General features: G+C 38.6%; 2 protein-coding genes across 2 annotated transcripts in view; one reads left to right on the forward strand and one right to left on the reverse strand.

The window, feature by feature from the left end:
* Window positions 1-13,855, forward strand: part of col4a6 (collagen, type IV, alpha 6) — a 542,265-nt gene that overhangs the window by 276,926 nt on the left and 251,484 nt on the right. The window contains exon 21 of the mRNA XM_028815433.2: window positions 3,494-3,648. Within this exon, the coding sequence (XP_028671266.1) occupies window positions 3,494-3,648 (155 nt within the window). The remainder of the gene's footprint in view (window positions 1-3,493; window positions 3,649-13,855) is intronic.
* LOC127529743 (craniofacial development protein 2-like) overlaps window positions 1-13,855 on the reverse strand; it is a 928,907-nt gene that overhangs the window by 198,907 nt on the left and 716,145 nt on the right. The gene's annotated exons all lie outside the window — the stretch shown is intronic.

A 13,855-nucleotide genomic window follows, 5' to 3' on the forward strand; every position in this document is an offset into this window, starting at 1 on the left:
AGGCAGACAGAGAAGCCACTAGATAACTTTATCAGCTATTATTAATTTAATTATGTATTAATTAACAGAAATTACAGCATTCTACATTTTAAACTTAACAATTTATTTAAGTAAAAAAATGCAGGTGCTCCAGGCAGGCAAAGCAGCGAAAAGAGCAGAACAGCGCCCCCTGAAACATTCGTAGCGAAAATAGATTGTAGTGGTTTAGCGCTGCCATAGAGAATGAATGGGAAATGGTTTGGGGAGTTTTAGCTAAAGAATCTGTGTCTGCCGTGAATTTACCATTTTGAGTAGTGAGCTACTATTATTATTATATAATAAAAACATACTTTTGATCTGAATCTGTAACACCTCATGTAAATTTTTGCTACTTGTGAAAGTTAGTGTTTTTTTTTATTCAGTTTTATTCTCTGAGTCCTGTTCACGTGGTACAACAAACTTGCCTCTCCCTCTCTGAGTTGATGGCGTTTATCTCCATTCTTTTCTTTTTCTTCAGTTATATTCTTGAATAAAAGCACACTTGATTTGTTTTACCTTTTGTGAAAATGTTTATTTGATATTTGCACTTCAGTCTTTACACTTCACGTCAGCATTTTGTCATTATTACTATAACATAAATAAAATTTCTGTTTTAGTTACGTGTTCAATATTTATTACCGCGCATTTCCTTTCATCCTACATTTACACAGATTGTTGTAGACATGGAACACACATGAAATATATGTATTCCAAATAATAATATATTATTTACCCAATACAATTCCAAACACCTAATTTCCAGATAAAGATGCTTCAGCTGCCTCAGTGGGGATGAGTAAGCAGGCTGCTTGATGCTTGTGCTGACTGACACATTTGAAAAACAAAGACACTGATGAGGGTGTGCGAGGGAATTTTAGGTGGCCCAGCATTATGAATGTTTTCGTAGGCTTCAGGGATTCTAGTGTTAAGAAACAGGCAACAATTAAAACCTTAATGTGGTGGTTTAAAACTATAATAGAGAATTAAGGGATCTGAATTAACAAATGATGTAGCTAAAACTAAGCCCATATTTCTTTATTAAGCAGTTATCATTTAATAATGAAGTGCATATGACAAAGGAGCCACCATCTTTCCAGCTAACATGGTTCCATTTAAACCTGTGTACATGCACTGTGAAGTATCTGTGTTAATACAATTTTTTTTAAATAAATCAGAAGGGAAGAACCAAGAGGTACAAATCTGTTCTGGCCCACAAAACATATGGGTAATGTTCTCAGAAAATGAAAAATATACAATGTGATAAAGATTTGTCCTGGAAGAATATAAGCACTACCAAGCCATAAAATTAAATACTAACTTTTACTATCTGCTAGGCATGGCTTCTAATTATGAAACTCATTAAAATGAAAACCAACACCCACGGCAGACCTCAAGGACTGACGTTGATTTTAGATTATTGCATTTTGATTGTTGGTAAACAAACCTTTCGACTGCTCTTAGCATCCTGGCAGCCTTTTGGCTATTCTTTTTGCTTGTTTCTTTTATCTCAGGATTTTTTTTTTGTAGTACTGTTCAGAAAAAAAAAAACTTTAGTTCATGATGTTGCAATTGCAAAGCAAATGAAAAAGTATGGCTGAAGTTTGTATCCAAGAGATAGCTGCATGTTCTCTCATTGTTAGTTTAGTGAGTAGTGCCCTTTCAATTTCAGCTTAGAGTTCTGGCAACGTACCTGGTCACAGTTTCACATTAGAAATCCCGGTCAACTTCTCCCCCAGTCTAAAGTCACTGAATCATGCCACACAAACTTTGAAGCTTGGGGGATGCTCTTTGATCAAATGTACTTGTGTCATACCTCACTGCTCCACTCACAGTTTTCATGTGCGGACTGTTTTGATTGAATGTCACTGAGTCACACCTCTCACACTTTCAAAGGACACCGTCCTTCAGTCGAATGTACTTGTGTTGTGTAGCTCTGTGCCAAGCATCACCGCATGCAATTTCACTTAGGAACCCCATTCTTTCCCCAGTCAATTGAATATCATGGTTACACTCCGCTACCAATACAGACAGGGTGAAGTAAGAATAAGGATGTGCTTAGTGTGACTAGCCCTGGAGCCCTGTCCAGGGCTGTTTCCTGCCATGCACCCAGGACTGCTAGGAAAGGCATTGTCTCCACCCTTTGACCCACAGCTGGAAGAAGCTGGTATGAAAATGAATGGGGCAACTTCAACAGAAGACAGGAAAAGATGTGTGAATTGCAGCAGGAAAATGTATAAAACTAGGGGCTTTGCCCCCTGCTCGCTTCGCTTGCCCAAATTGATTCCAGGATTGTGCATCATAAAATGTCATGGTTATGTACAGTAAAAAAATGTTTTTTACTAAGATGCCTATTTTTGTGTTTTACTTGATTTATATTGGTATGAAACAAAGGTTTTTATTCATATAAAGACTTTCCTTTAATAATTTGGAATTTTATGCTCATTACTCTTCTGTCATTTACAGCTCCTTTGTTACATAAGCAAAATAAAAGCCTTTTTTTTTGGGTATGTAATTTAGTCACAATAATGCCAGAAAACTCTTGCTGCATTAGGTTTAAACATAATAATGAAGTGTTAGACAAATAGGCACAAAATAAAAAGTATTTCAAGAAAAGAAAAATCAAGCAAATATAATATTGAGACATGCGTAACTTACTTTTGGGTTATGTGAGCTAAACTTTATACCACCAGTATTGGGTGTACAAGGCAGGAATGAATCCTCTGGATGGTGTAAGAGTCCATTGCACTTACCCACTGACGCAAATTCACATGGCAGCATTTTAAAGTAACATGTATGTCTTTTGGATGTGTTAAGAAAAGGGAAGAACCAACATATATTAGGTATGTCCAGTAAATTCCACACAAACAATGTCCAGTTGCAGGAACTGAACTTGGGATGCTGAACTAAAAGCAAAACTAATGAACTTTGAGCCCCCATGCAACCCAATGATAATATATGCAACGATAAATAAGTCAAATCAAATAAAAAATATATTTACAATCTAAAAACATGCAGTTTGAAATATATACACACAATTTAATTTTGTGCATATAGATGAAAAGATCACATAAATCAACATCATGATTTCAGAGTATTCTTCAAAACATCAATTTGGCCTCACCTGTTCAAATAGCATTGGCAACTCATAAATATTCTCTAGTCGTCCTAAAATGTGCATCCTTGTACAGATGTTTCAATCCTTACTGTTTGGTATAAGAAAAGAAGTGAAGACAAGCACTTTTTGAAAGGTCTATCTCAATAATATACATTTTCCATCTCCAATGAATACATTTTAATTGGTATGTGCTCCATTTTACTGCTCCAATAGTTTGAACTTCATGGTTTTCATGCTCATAAAAAGACAAAAGGCACAAGGTACAAATCAACAGAACCCAAACATTTAAAAGAAAGAAATCAGGCAAAGACAATATTGTGTACTGTACAAGCATATACTTCATGTAACTTTTATTTTTAGGAGAACCAGGAGACTGTGACTGTACAAGGAGAAGTGTTAAAAATTTTGAATTTAAAGGACCTTCTGGTCCTAAGGGACAAGCTGGGCTTCCAGGAAGAAAAGGACAAGTTGGTGAACAGGGATTATCAGGATTACCTGGGTCACCAGGATTCACTGTAAGTCTTAAAGAATATGAGAATGTTTTATGTAATATTTTATTTATTGATTGTAAATATTTTTTAGTTGTTTACTCTTACTATGTATAGTGTGAGTGGTGTCAGAATATACTGTACTTTTTTAGTTTAAGGGTTTTGGGGCGGTGCCAATATTATTTTTTCATTGGCCCACCCTACAGTTTATTTTTTTTTTTGCTCAAATGAAAATTAGCCCATACTGCTAAGTTTCAGATATGAATATAACAATTGCAAGGAATGGTAAAATGGTAATCGGACTATTTGCTGTTTTGTAATGTTTCACTGGTAAAACTATAATGAATATTATTTATACCTGTGCCTTGCTATGGACTGGTATGTCTTACATATCAAGAAAGTGTGGGAAGTAAATTTATCTCTGCCAGTTGTAAGTGGATTTAAATTATTATTAACAAAAACAATTTAAATTAAAAAAAACTAAATGCCATTTATGTTAGTATGACTGGACTTCTCAAAATGTCCTTTTTAAAATGAATCTATATTTAGCAATAAAAAATATTATGCCCATCCATTTTCCAACCCACTGAATCCAAACACAGGGTCACGGGGGTCTGCTGGAGCCAATCCCCGCCAACACAGGGCACAAGGCAGGAACCAATCCCGGGCAGGGTGCCAACCCACCGCAGGACACACACAAACACAGCAGGACCAATTTAGAATGGCCAATCCACCTAACCAGCATGTCTTTGGACTGTGGGAGGAAACCCACGCAGACACGGGGAGAACATGCAAACTCCATGCAGGGAGGACCCGGGAAGCGAACCCAGGTCCCCCAACTGCGAGGCAGCAGCGCTACCCACTGCGCCACCGTGCCGCCCGTATTATGCCCATTCATAACAAATTTATACACACCTTTTGATGAAATCCGCTACTTGTTTACTTACATGTACTGTTTATTGACATTACTAGCACAGTGGTATGAGTTTTGGATGAACTGAGTAAGCAGGGTGAATATTTGTTAATGATGTCAGACTAACTTTTATAGTTCAATTATTTTTTTTCTAAATGAAATCCCATATCAGTACTTGACCCATCAATCTGATGGATAGCTTTCTGTAAATGGGACAGCAAAATCATAATTTAATGAAGCACCCCAATAAACCATAAACAAAGTTAATTTCTGAAATGTTATGCAATTGAAATATAATAATTATCTTTAAACATTGACCATGATTCCTATTAAATCTGACCTCACCGCTGTATGGAAAGAAAACAGTATCACTGTCCACTTAATGCAGGATGTCAGAAAGTTTCTCAAATGAGAAGCTGACTGTTGAGAACTTTTTAACAAGGCAGATGTAACCATTGGTTTATGAAAAATACTATAAAGTACTACAAATAAAAGTTTCAACCAAAGAATCTGCGTCAATATTGTTGTTGCTGAGTTTTTAATAGTTTATTTAACACTAGCCAACCCGCGGCGTCCCATACACCGCATAATCAGGCCGCTTTTTTAATGATTTTTAAGCACAGGGAAAAAAATTAACATTTGAAAAATCCGGAGGAGAGGGGAAGGACGCCCATTACGCCCCATCCATCATGCTAGTCTGCTGATTTCTTGTTCAGTAACCTGTGAGTAGTGATGGGCGGGGTGAAGCCTCGCGAAGCATCAACACGTTTGAAGCAATTGTGTCGGAAATCGTATCGAAGCTTCGAAGCATTTGACACTCACCTCTCTCGTGACACCTCCTGGCCATTTTCATTAACGTTACAGAAACTTATGATACACTTCAATGACGTCTGTTAAAAGTCGTATTGCTTTTATTTTTTCGTAGCTACAGACTGACAACGAAGAGAAGGGTTCATCAGCAGCTTCTAGTGTCTGATGTCTAAAAAATATAAATATAACTAACGCCGACAGGCAGAATGCACTATACGATAGCAAGAGTTAAACAAAATAAGACGCCTCACCTCATGCATTCCCGGCTCTTTCAATTAGTATTTACTTTTGCACTGTATCATTATAATCGCTCCTGTTATTAGTATTATAATTAACCCTGATCTTTTCTTGAGATCACATTTAATAGCCTTAAATGTTTTCTTTGGTCTGTCTTAATTAAAACGGAGTAGACAGAAGATAAAGGTTTATCCCTGTACTTTGCCATGATATAGGTAAGCACATTTGAGAAAGAAAATGTGAAATCCTTAAATCACAGATGTCATTATTCGATCAAGTATTAAAATCTGCAGTGCTTCGAAAGCTCAACACAGTGTCGAAACCTTAGTATCGAGCGGCCCATCACTACCTGTGAGTCACGTAAAGTTTTCATTGTTGTTTGCGATTCTGGCCGCTTTTCGCGTACTGAGTTGTTCCGGAATCACAGTTGAGAAACAGTTTTTTAATGTCTTTTAAGCACAGGGGAAAAAATGAACATGTGGCCCGGTGCATTCTTTAACTGCCTTGTGGCGCTGTAGTAGTACGGCTGCTTTGCATTAAGGAGACAGTGGAAGATTGTGGGTTTGCTTCCCGGTTCCTGCCTGTGTGGATAGCAAATTATCCGCGACAAACAAACTGTTTTACTTACTGCAAACGAATCAGCGCCGCTTTTTCAATGCTTTTTAAGCAGAGGGAAAAAAATAAACATTTGGAAAATCCATAACGCTGCTTTCAGTAAGTACAATGCACACGCGTTTAATTTGTCAGCCACTTTTTGCCAGCTGTCTTTTCTGGTTTGGGCCGCTTTTGCAGTGTTACCTCTTGTGTATATTATATCTTGAAATCCTTCGAGTTGCTAATTAACTAACTAACACCCACCCACTCAGCTTGTGTGAAAAAAATGCGCCCGTTCTTTCATCATTTTGTTGCAGCCTATCAAAGACTTGCTGATCATGTTTTGTAGACTCAATATATATTGACTTTTCACTCAGCGTGAGGGCGTGCATTCATCTCGGATTATTACATCTTGCTAGACTAATCTGCTACACGGCTGCGTTTGAAAAAGCAACTTATCCCGGATGAGTTTCACCGGCATTAATGATTAGAAATCTGGTTGGAACAAAACCCTGCAGCCACAGGGGTTCACCAGGACTGAGTTTGGCAAACACTGCTGAACAGAGACGAAACCGACTCAGGTGAGGAGTGGGGGCGGGCAAAGTAGTTGCAGCTATTGATTATTCAGTGTTATTCGTCTGGGTGTCTGATCTGCTCAACAGGATCTATACTAATAAAAGGCAAAGCCCTCACTGACTCACTGACTGACTCATCACTAATTCTCCAACTTCCCGTGTAGGTGGAAGGCTGAAATTTGGCAGGCTCATTCCTTACAGCTTACTTACAAAAGTTAGGCAGGTTTCATTTCGAAATTCTATGCGTAATGGTCATAACTGGAACCTCTTTTTTGTCCATATACTGTAATAGACTGCAGCTCGATGGCCGTGGGAGACGGAGTTGCGTATCGCGTCATCAAGCCTCCCATGTAATGACGTGAACTGACTGTGAAGATATGTAGATATGTATGTATGTATATATATATATATGTGAATGTATGTATGTATATATGTATGTCTATATATATATACTGTATATATATGTAGATATGTATATATATGTGTGTATATATATGTAGATATGTATATATCCATATTACTAAACGAGAATGGTAAACCGGATATGGACGCAGGGACCTGCCCGTGGACGCAAAACACATAGTGCGCAAGTGCCACACAAAGCCCCCCCCCCCCCACAGTGAAACGGGAGAGACTACGCACGTGCGCAGGCGCCACACAAACCCCCCCCCCCCCCCGCACCAGACCAAAACGTGACAGACTACGAACCGTCAGAGTAGGAAACAAAGTAAAACGTCATAAAGAGGTTAAAGAACAGGGACAAACACATGGAGAGCAGGTTACAGAACAAAGCCCCCCTCCCCAGAGTAAAACGAGAGAGACTACGAACCGTCTGACATGCCGCAAGCAGAATAAAGCGAGGTCAGAAATAAAACACAGAGTAGGAAACAAAGTAAAACTTTATAAAGGGATTAAAGAACGGGGATGAACACATGGAGAGCAGGTTACAGATGATGAAAATTGGAATGCAGCAGCTTCAAAAAAACCTAGTCACGAGACACATGCACACCGAGATACAGAATATAAAGGCAGAAACAACGACAGTTAAACGTCCACACCACACAGCGGAGGCGGACCCGGAAGGTGCGTCATCCTCACACGTGGCTGCCCAGTGGGCACGGGTTCAAAACGCCGGGGGTAGGCGAGCGAAGCGAGCAGGGGGCGGAGCCCCCTTGTATATGTAGATATGTAAATATGTATATGTATATATATGTGTCTGTATGTGTATATATATATATATATATATATATATATATATATGTGTGTGTATGTATGTATGTATGTGTGTATATACTGTATATATGTATGTGTATATGTATATATGTATATGTGTGTGTATGTATGTGTGTATATGTATGTGTATATATATGTTGATATGTGTATATATATATGTATATATATGTGGATGTGTATATGTATATATATATATATGTATATATGTACTGTATATATATGTATATGTAGATATGTGTATATGTAGATATGTATATATATGTTTACATAACCTCTTTAACACACTACTTCTCCGCTGCGAAGCGCGGGTATTTTGCTAGTTATAAATAAAAGGAAAACAATGTGAAGGCAATGTCACAGGTGATCCTGTGGTATAGCGGGTCCACAGCTCCCCTTCAAAAGCCCATTTTTAAATAAATAATCATCACACTCACAGTGTAGCGAGGGGCGTGGAAGTGTGGCTGAAACGGTTTCAGGGTAGACTCGTGCTTCGGGCATTTCTCCCCTGTGCAGTGTGTGAGCGAGTGAGGAGAGAGAGAGAAAGCCGGTACGTTAAGAGTGAGCGAGAGCAGGCTCGAAGGCAATGTGTTCCTGTGGTATAGCGGGTCCATAGCTCACCTTCAAAAGGCCATTTTTAAGGCGACTGACAGTAGCAGAGTCAGGCACAGAGAAGGTCAGCTGCAGAGAGAGCGTCTCGACTGTTGCAGGGCCTGAAGCAGGTGAGACGTTAATGAAAATGAGGCACAGGGCTTATTGGTTTTTAAAGACTACTTCCTTCATTGTGTTTTAACTTCAGTTTTAAAGGATTGCGCGTCTCTCTCTCGCTGCCTCTGTGTGTGTGCGTGGCTCTCTCTCGCGCGCTGCCTGTGTGTGCGCTTGTCTCTCTCTCTCTGGCGTTGCTTCTGTGTGTGTGCGCGTCTCTCTCTCTTTCGCTGCCTGTGTATGCCTCTGTCTCTCTCTGGCGTTGCCTCTGTGTGTGTGTGTGTGTGCCTCTGTCTCTCTGGCGCTGCCTCTGTGTGTGCCTCTGTCGCTGCCTGTGTGTGCGCGGCTCTCTCTCTCGCGCTGCCTGTGTTTGCCTCTGTCTCTCTCTCGTGCTGCCTCTGTGTGAACCAAGATTCCACTGAGGTTGACTAATGAAAAGTCAATGTGGCTCAGAGCTGCAAGTGGACTGTGGCACAGACAAACAGAAATGACGGCATGTTTTTCGAGGCGTCGCGTCCGAGTTGGTGGGCGTGACTGTGATTTTTTCTTCGTATCCAATGGTCTAAGAGTTGGTGGGCGTGGCTCCTTCCTGCGTGCGCCATTGGCGTCTTACTTGTCGGCGGTTTAGTGAATCCACTCCCCTTCCGGCGTGCTTTCCATGGTCGGCTACTTGTTTTCTGGCTTAGTGAATTATATATATAGATGTTGCCAATAGTAGGAAGTAAAATATGGCTAAATTGAATACTTATTATTTTTATTATTATTTGTTCTAGCCAATAATCTTTGTCTTCTTAAAAATTATGATACAACAGTATCCATGAGTGTAATGTCAGTTAAATGACAAACATTAGCATGATTATGTCAGATAAAACAGACCTTGGCAATTGATATATACTTACTCACACAAACTTATTGAAATCTCAATAGGGTGTTCTTACCACTGGGAAGAAGACTTTGTACACAGCCTTCCCACTGTCTAGGAAGAAAATATTTTTTTTATTATGTGATAAACACAATCATAAGTTTTTTTTATTCTCTCTGGGTCATAATATTCCCTTCTAAGTATAAGGTGCTACTGCCTGACAAAGTCATAGATCACCTTCTGCATGCAGTAGAGTTCCATTTCTTTTAGTAGCTGGAAGAAGAATGTCATCTATTATGCCAGAATTTATTATTATGTCAGAAAGGTCCTTAAACAAACAAAAATAAAAAAAGCTTGTGTCCAGACAGAATAAGTGGCTATGTGCAGAGGAGCTCTCTCCAATATTCCACTCCATATTTGTAAATGTCCTTGGATTTACAGCAAGTGCCCAACCTATGGAAACAGGCAACTATTATTCCCGTTAACTGTTATTGGCAAAAACTGCACACCCCAAAGCATTAAGTGATTTTAGACCAATGGCATTAACGTCTCATATCATAAAGTCCTTTGAGAAGTTAGATAAGAAACAACTACATAACTCTTCTGGACCCTCACCAATTTGCATACAGAGCAAAGATGGGTGTGGAGGACACCATAGCAACACTTTTGAATTTATTACATGAGCACTTGGAAGGATCAAAAACCACGCAAGAGTGTTGTTTGTAGACTTTTCGGCAGCTTTGAACACAATCTAACCCCGCATTTTAGTTGAGAAACTGATTGGACCCTGGGGTGGATTCTGGACATTTTTACAAATAGAACACAAAGAGTGAGTGTCAATGGCTGTTTCTCTGATAGCCTAAGTTCATCTGTGGGCAATCTACAAGATTGTTGTTTACCATCTCTTTTGTTTATCCTGTATACAAATGACTGAAGGAGTTTATACAAGGATAGACATATCCTGGAATTTAAAGATGACTCTGTCATTGTATGTCTTCTAAATATAAGGAAGACAGCCATGGATCTATTATCAATGAGTTTGTACAATGGTGTAATCACTCTAATTTATGACTTAATATTTCTAAGACAAAAGATATTGTTGTAGATTTCAGATACTCTCCACCATTGACTGTCTCAACCTTAATTAAAGGGGAGACAGTGAGAGTTGATAGAGCAATACAAATATCTGGGAACAATCACCGATAACAAACTAAACTTTGATCATTACACAGAGTAAATCTGTAAAAAAGGGCAGTCAGACTTTTCTTTCTTAGGAAACCAAACTGTTTTAAAGTGGAAAAAAACATAATGACACTTACTGTACTTATAAGTCCTTTATTGAATCCATTATTACATTTGCTTTTTATCTTTTGGTTTGGCAGTCTCAGCAATAAGAATATAAATCATCTTAACAACATTTCAAAAATTTGCAGTAAAATTATTAGTTCATTACAGAACTCTTATCACTGAAATGTATTGCAAACAGGTTAGAAAGAAAACCAAATCAATTTATGCAGACAGTAACCATCCTCGTGGCTCTGAATTCCAGCTGTTGCCATCAGGCTGCATAGTTAGGTTTCCGAAGGTAAAGAGCAACAGATTTAACTCTTTTATTCCTAGAACTGTAAGCATTTTAAATTCTGTTACTTGTTGGGATGCTGCTAAATGTTAAATTCTGCATTATTATTTTGTGTACTGTTGAAAGTAATTATTGCTCTTTGATCTGATTCTTATTGATCTTGAGTGCGTGTTTATGCAATAACATTGGTTGTCAAATGTTGCAAATAAATTTTGCTCTTAGGTAATAAAGTCTACTTAAACCTAAACTTAAACTTAAGTCCTAAAACTGAATAAATCTAACCTAGGTTAACAACAATACATACATACTATAACTGGTTTTAGTAAGTGGTTCACAGTCCAATCTTGCACAAACACACACACACACATACACACACATTGAGTTGCCAGTTAACCTAACTCTTACACAATGTGGGAGAAAAACTGTAGTACCCTGAGAAAAGTCTATACAGACACATGGAGAAAATGCAAACTGCAATTTATTTTGTCATCATTTTATCATGAAAAATAATCTATGATATAGAAGTCAAGTGTCAAAAAACAAGTACACCTTTAGTGCTTCAATACTTAATTAAAGATTGGTGGTACTTCTTAACTGCCTGACCTTGAAGTCCCACTCTCAATATATAAAATCAGAACCATTAGCATTCTGGCCTGCAGCATTTAAATTTATATTAACATAATGACCACCCACCAAAAACTTACATCTTCAATGGTTTTACAGAAGCAATTGTTGCTGTTCATCGGTCTAAGAGAAGTTGCAAGGCTGTTTTTAAAATAATCTGAAGTCCATAGTTGTATATTCAGAAGAATTATTTACATACAAAGAACTTTCAGAATAGCTGTCAAATTTCCCAGGTAAATGTATCCACACAAATTCACCAGCATATCAGACAAAGAACCCAAAGCTCTATCATCAGGCCTCTGTTAGCACAGTAGATGTTATAGCTCGCAGTTCTGCTATCAGGAAAAAATAAACTGAAAAGATGCGGCTCTCATGCAATACTAACTGGAAAAAAGAAACAGAGCACATCGGAGCCCATATGACTTGGAAATGTACCAGCTGTACCTGCTTTCCTGAAAAGTTCACCAATTTTCTTAGTATACATTTTCCTTAATAATAGTATTAATTATATTAATTATCCCACTTAATTAATTAATACCCAGAATCGATACTTCAGAATGAATCCCCTTATTTTGGCATTCCTAACTGGTTTGTTCAGTTTCCACCCCTTGGAATATAAATTTGCTGCAGCAATAAACAAACCTTTCCTTTTAAACTATAGCTATTGTGACTAGTCCTGTTATTATGTGACTTGTGGACTTGTTACTCACTTAAACCCCAGTAAGTGTCTTTTTCTTACTGTGTTCTTCAGTTCTTCTTCATATCTTTGTCTTTAGTCTTTGCTTGTTGTCTTTTCCTCTTTCATTTTTCATTCCGCTATGTAGGCAGTTCTACAAAATAGAAGGTGACAAAGCAGTTTCTGTCCATTTCATCTTCTTGGTTGTCGACATGGTGCCAACACTCAAACTTTGCTTCTGGGCATTCATTGGAACAGCTTGGCCACTATTGCCACTCCACTCCAATGTGCTAGTTGTAACCCGGTCTCCTGCATGGATTTTACTCTGCTAATTGCCTTCACTATTTATTACCTGAACCAACCCAAAGTCCATAAAACCTCACAATAGAAACAGCACTATTGCAAAAGATCAGGAAATTGAAACTGAAATAACTATTTTCCCTTTCCTGTCTTCCTGTGCTACCCTTCTATTTTTTTTCATTGCTTGTGTGTCCTTTTTTATTTTATGGTAACTGCTACCTTAAAGTGTGGGCTAAAACCTCTCCAGAATCCAAGTGCTAAATCCAGCATCTCTCCTAAAACTAACCATTGTTCTTTTCTCAAGACCAGCTCACTTTTCTCCATTTTATTGCATGGAGCTCCATAGGCTGTCTTTTTAAACAACTGATCAGTCAGTTTTCGAATTACTGAACGTAAGTGTGTGTGCTTTATAATTACTGCCCGGCCTAGCAGAGCTGTTAGGACCCCCACACTCCTGTGCATTCCTGACTTGCTGCCTGAGCTTGTAAACCTTCCTGCTGCACCGTCCCCCATCCTTTGTTCTTTGGCTGGTCCTGATCCATTCAAACCAACTCTTAAACTGGTGCACTTTCTTTCCAACTCAGTCATTCTTGCATTTGCTTCTCAGACCTTTCACACGCAAGCACTTGATTTCCTTTTATTTCCATTGTTCCTTGTTTTAATTCCACACTTTCTTCACTCATTACCCATATGCCATTATCCAGTTCATGCCCTCTAGTCAACAATTGCCATTCAAACTCACGAGCTTCTCTGCTTTCTATCTGATTTCTTTGTCCTAAATCAAATTTCAATGCAGCGCTGGTTACATTTCCTAACAGTGGCGATATACCTAGCGGTGTAGCATGTTCTTTAAATACTGGATAGACCTCAGAATTACCTGGAGGTTGTGGTGCAGTGGAGAATAATGGAAGAAAACACCTTTTCTGTTTTCCCTCCCTTTCATCCCTCTCTATTTGCTCACACTCACATTCCCACTCTTTATCTGAGCACTCATCTGTCTCATGTAAGTCACCCACCCATGTTTCAGGGTTCCAGTTAGATCCAGTTACTACGGTCCTACCTTTCACCATGGGCGGTTTACACTCTCTTCCCCTGCTTTTCACTGCTTTCCACTTTAGCAATGGGTGTT

This window comes from Erpetoichthys calabaricus, chromosome 12 (genome assembly GCF_900747795.2).
Source record: "Erpetoichthys calabaricus chromosome 12, fErpCal1.3, whole genome shotgun sequence".
Classification (NCBI taxonomy): domain Eukaryota; kingdom Metazoa; phylum Chordata; class Cladistia; order Polypteriformes; family Polypteridae; genus Erpetoichthys; species Erpetoichthys calabaricus.